General features: G+C 47.5%; 1 protein-coding gene across 1 annotated transcript; it reads left to right on the top strand.

The window, feature by feature from the left end:
• Positions 1 to 184: 184 nt before the first annotated feature.
• LOC104501429 (E2F-associated phosphoprotein-like) lies at positions 185 to 2,282 on the top strand (the record flags this gene model as incomplete). The annotated part of the gene is made up of 3 exons (XM_010145237.1): positions 185 to 380; positions 1,711 to 1,809; positions 2,159 to 2,282. Coding segments are annotated over 3 exons (419 nt in total), but the record flags the coding sequence as incomplete, so codon positions are not given.
• Between the last annotated feature and the right edge of the window lie 209 nt (positions 2,283 to 2,491).

Here is a 2,491-nt window from a genome sequence, read left to right on the forward strand (position 1 = left end):
CAGGCCGCGGCCAGCCGGCTGAAGCTGCTGGGCGTCAACACCAGCGTGTTAACACCAACAGGCTCATAAAATAAATTTAATAAATACGTTCCTATAAATAAATGCTTCCACGCGGTTCGGACGTTCGTTCTGTAAATGGCTCAGCCGCGTTTTAGGCCGGCTGTGGTGAGGAGGCGTGTGACAGGTGGCTCTTTGCAGCTCGGAGGATGAGGTGGATGTGCTCCTGCACGGCACTCCGGACCAGAAGCGGAAGCTGATACGGGAGTGCCTGACTGGGGAGAGCGAGTCCTCCAGCGACGACGAGTTCCAAAAGGAGATGGAAGCAGAGCTGACCACCACCATGAGGACTATGGAAGGCACATGGAGGTCGCCAGAAACGGGTAAATTGCCTTAAACAGCTGTTGGCACGTGGACTAGTGAGGTGAGCGGTGTGTGGTTAGAGTGTGGAGTTAAGGGAGTGTTACCGTGGCTAGAGGAGGCTGTGCGAACAGCTGAGTGCCGTTTGGAGCCGACAGAACCTCTTAGAATGGCTGATTGCTTCTGCAGAACTGGTCACCAGGTGCCACTTCAGTCAGTGCCACCATCCCATCTTTTCTAAGGTTTTGATTTTGGTGTTTCTGAACGTCTGATCTCCTGCTTTAATATCGTTTTTATTTTGTTGAATCAGTCCCCTTTTCCCCAGTATCTCGTTTTCAGTTGTTCTTTCATAGTCTCTTGGGCAGACTGTGGTCTCATTCTTTGTGTAGCGGCTCTGGGTGGCTGTGAATGTTTGGAGCCCTTTCTTGAAGAAATGAAGAGCAAAATGGCATAGAGTAAAATCCCAGATCAGTGGGGCAAAAAGTTAGGAAAAATATTAATCTTCTTCTCCCTTATCTGCTTATAATTGTTACATCAGATAGTAAAAGTGCATTGAAGATATGTGTGTTCTGGAGTTTGTGTGCTCTGGGTGCAAGGCATGGGATTGCTTTGGCGTCTGAAGAGCGTGTGTTCTTACACAACACCTGGTGAAGGGTTCTGAACTTCCTGGAGAGTCAACATAGCATTCACTGCAACGGACTCCACTCTGCAGTCAGCGGGTTTATTGGTTTTGTCTGCGCTAGTGGGCAATCCGACCTTTGGTTGTGCGGTTAAGAAGATGTGGTGGTATTTCTACCACCACGGCTGGCCGGCCGGCACTTCCAGAATAGGGGGTTTGGTGCAGGCCAGCTGTGACACGTGCGCTTGGCAATTCATCCCCGTCTGTTTTGAACTTCTGCGGCCCTCAAATTTTGGGGGATTTTTTAAAGTGTATTTTATTGTAATCAGTTTGTGGAACAATGTGCTGCACCTGTATTTCTTTTGTATGACTGAAGGTCTGTGGAGTGCTTGAGATTGTATGGATTATGTAGGGCAGAAGTGGGCATATCTAATGCGGTGTCCTTTCTGCCTAAAGGGAGCGTACCTCAGGAGAGAGTTCTTTCAGCTGTACCTGCGGTTAAGCTCAGAGGGCACAAGTTTTGCTTTGAGGGAGCGCCTTGATATGAAAGAGCACAAGCGCTGTGTGTGATCAGGATGTGGGAGTAAACTGGGAGAGCAGCTCCTTAACACAGCCAGATGAAGCAGAGCGCTTCTGGCTGGAGCAACCTGCAAAGGAAGGTTTGTTCTGGGCTGTGTACTCGCTGTCCTTTTGGGGAGGATATTCTTACCTCTTCTCTCTGATTTCACACACAGGTACTTCCTCAAGTACTGGGCAGACTGGACCTGCCACCACTTCAAAATACTATGATGATGTTTACTTTGATTCCGATTCAGAGGATGAAGATCAATCAGGTAAATGGCTGAGGAGAGGAGAGAGGAGGACATCTCCACAGCAGCACTCTTTCTTGGATCCTAAAGAATCCTCCTGGGGGGTCAAGGGGCTGTTCCTGATGGTGGACCTATACCAACCTATATCGTCTCAGTCTAGTTCCTACAACTTTATGATCTATCCCAGCATGTGGAAGGTGCGTTAGTGCTTTGGGGTGGTGCATTTGGAGGAGAGAGGAGCTAGGCCTTATGTTTTAGTATACGTTTATGGCGAGCGTGGAAAAGGAAAACTGAAAAAACATTATTTTGTTTCTTTAAGTAGAGAATCATCATGTAGCTGATGGATGTAACATGCTTATGCAAATCTTTCCAGTTACACAGGATGCCCAGAGAAACAGAAAACAGCAGCAGCGTCGGATTCTTTCCAACGACGAGCTGCTGTATGACCCAGAAGAAGACAGCAGAGATCAAGAGTGGGTAGACTCACAGAGGAGGGGGTAAGAGACCACAAATATTTGAATTCAGTAGTTTTAGAAAACTCTGAATTTAGCAAGCCACAAAATATTCAGGTAATAGGAAGGATTTTGAAGGGTGAAGTAGAAGAATGGTTGTTGCAGCAGCAGTGAAATTCTCCATGTTAGTCTGTTGAGAAGGATAATACTGATACCTGTTGCCTGTGGAGGTTGCACTTGAGATACCTGCCCTG

The sequence above is a fragment of the Buceros rhinoceros genome, unplaced genomic scaffold (genome assembly GCF_000710305.1).
Source record: "Buceros rhinoceros silvestris isolate BGI_N320 unplaced genomic scaffold, ASM71030v1 scaffold46601, whole genome shotgun sequence".
NCBI classification, from domain to species: Eukaryota; Metazoa; Chordata; class Aves; order Bucerotiformes; family Bucerotidae; genus Buceros; species Buceros rhinoceros.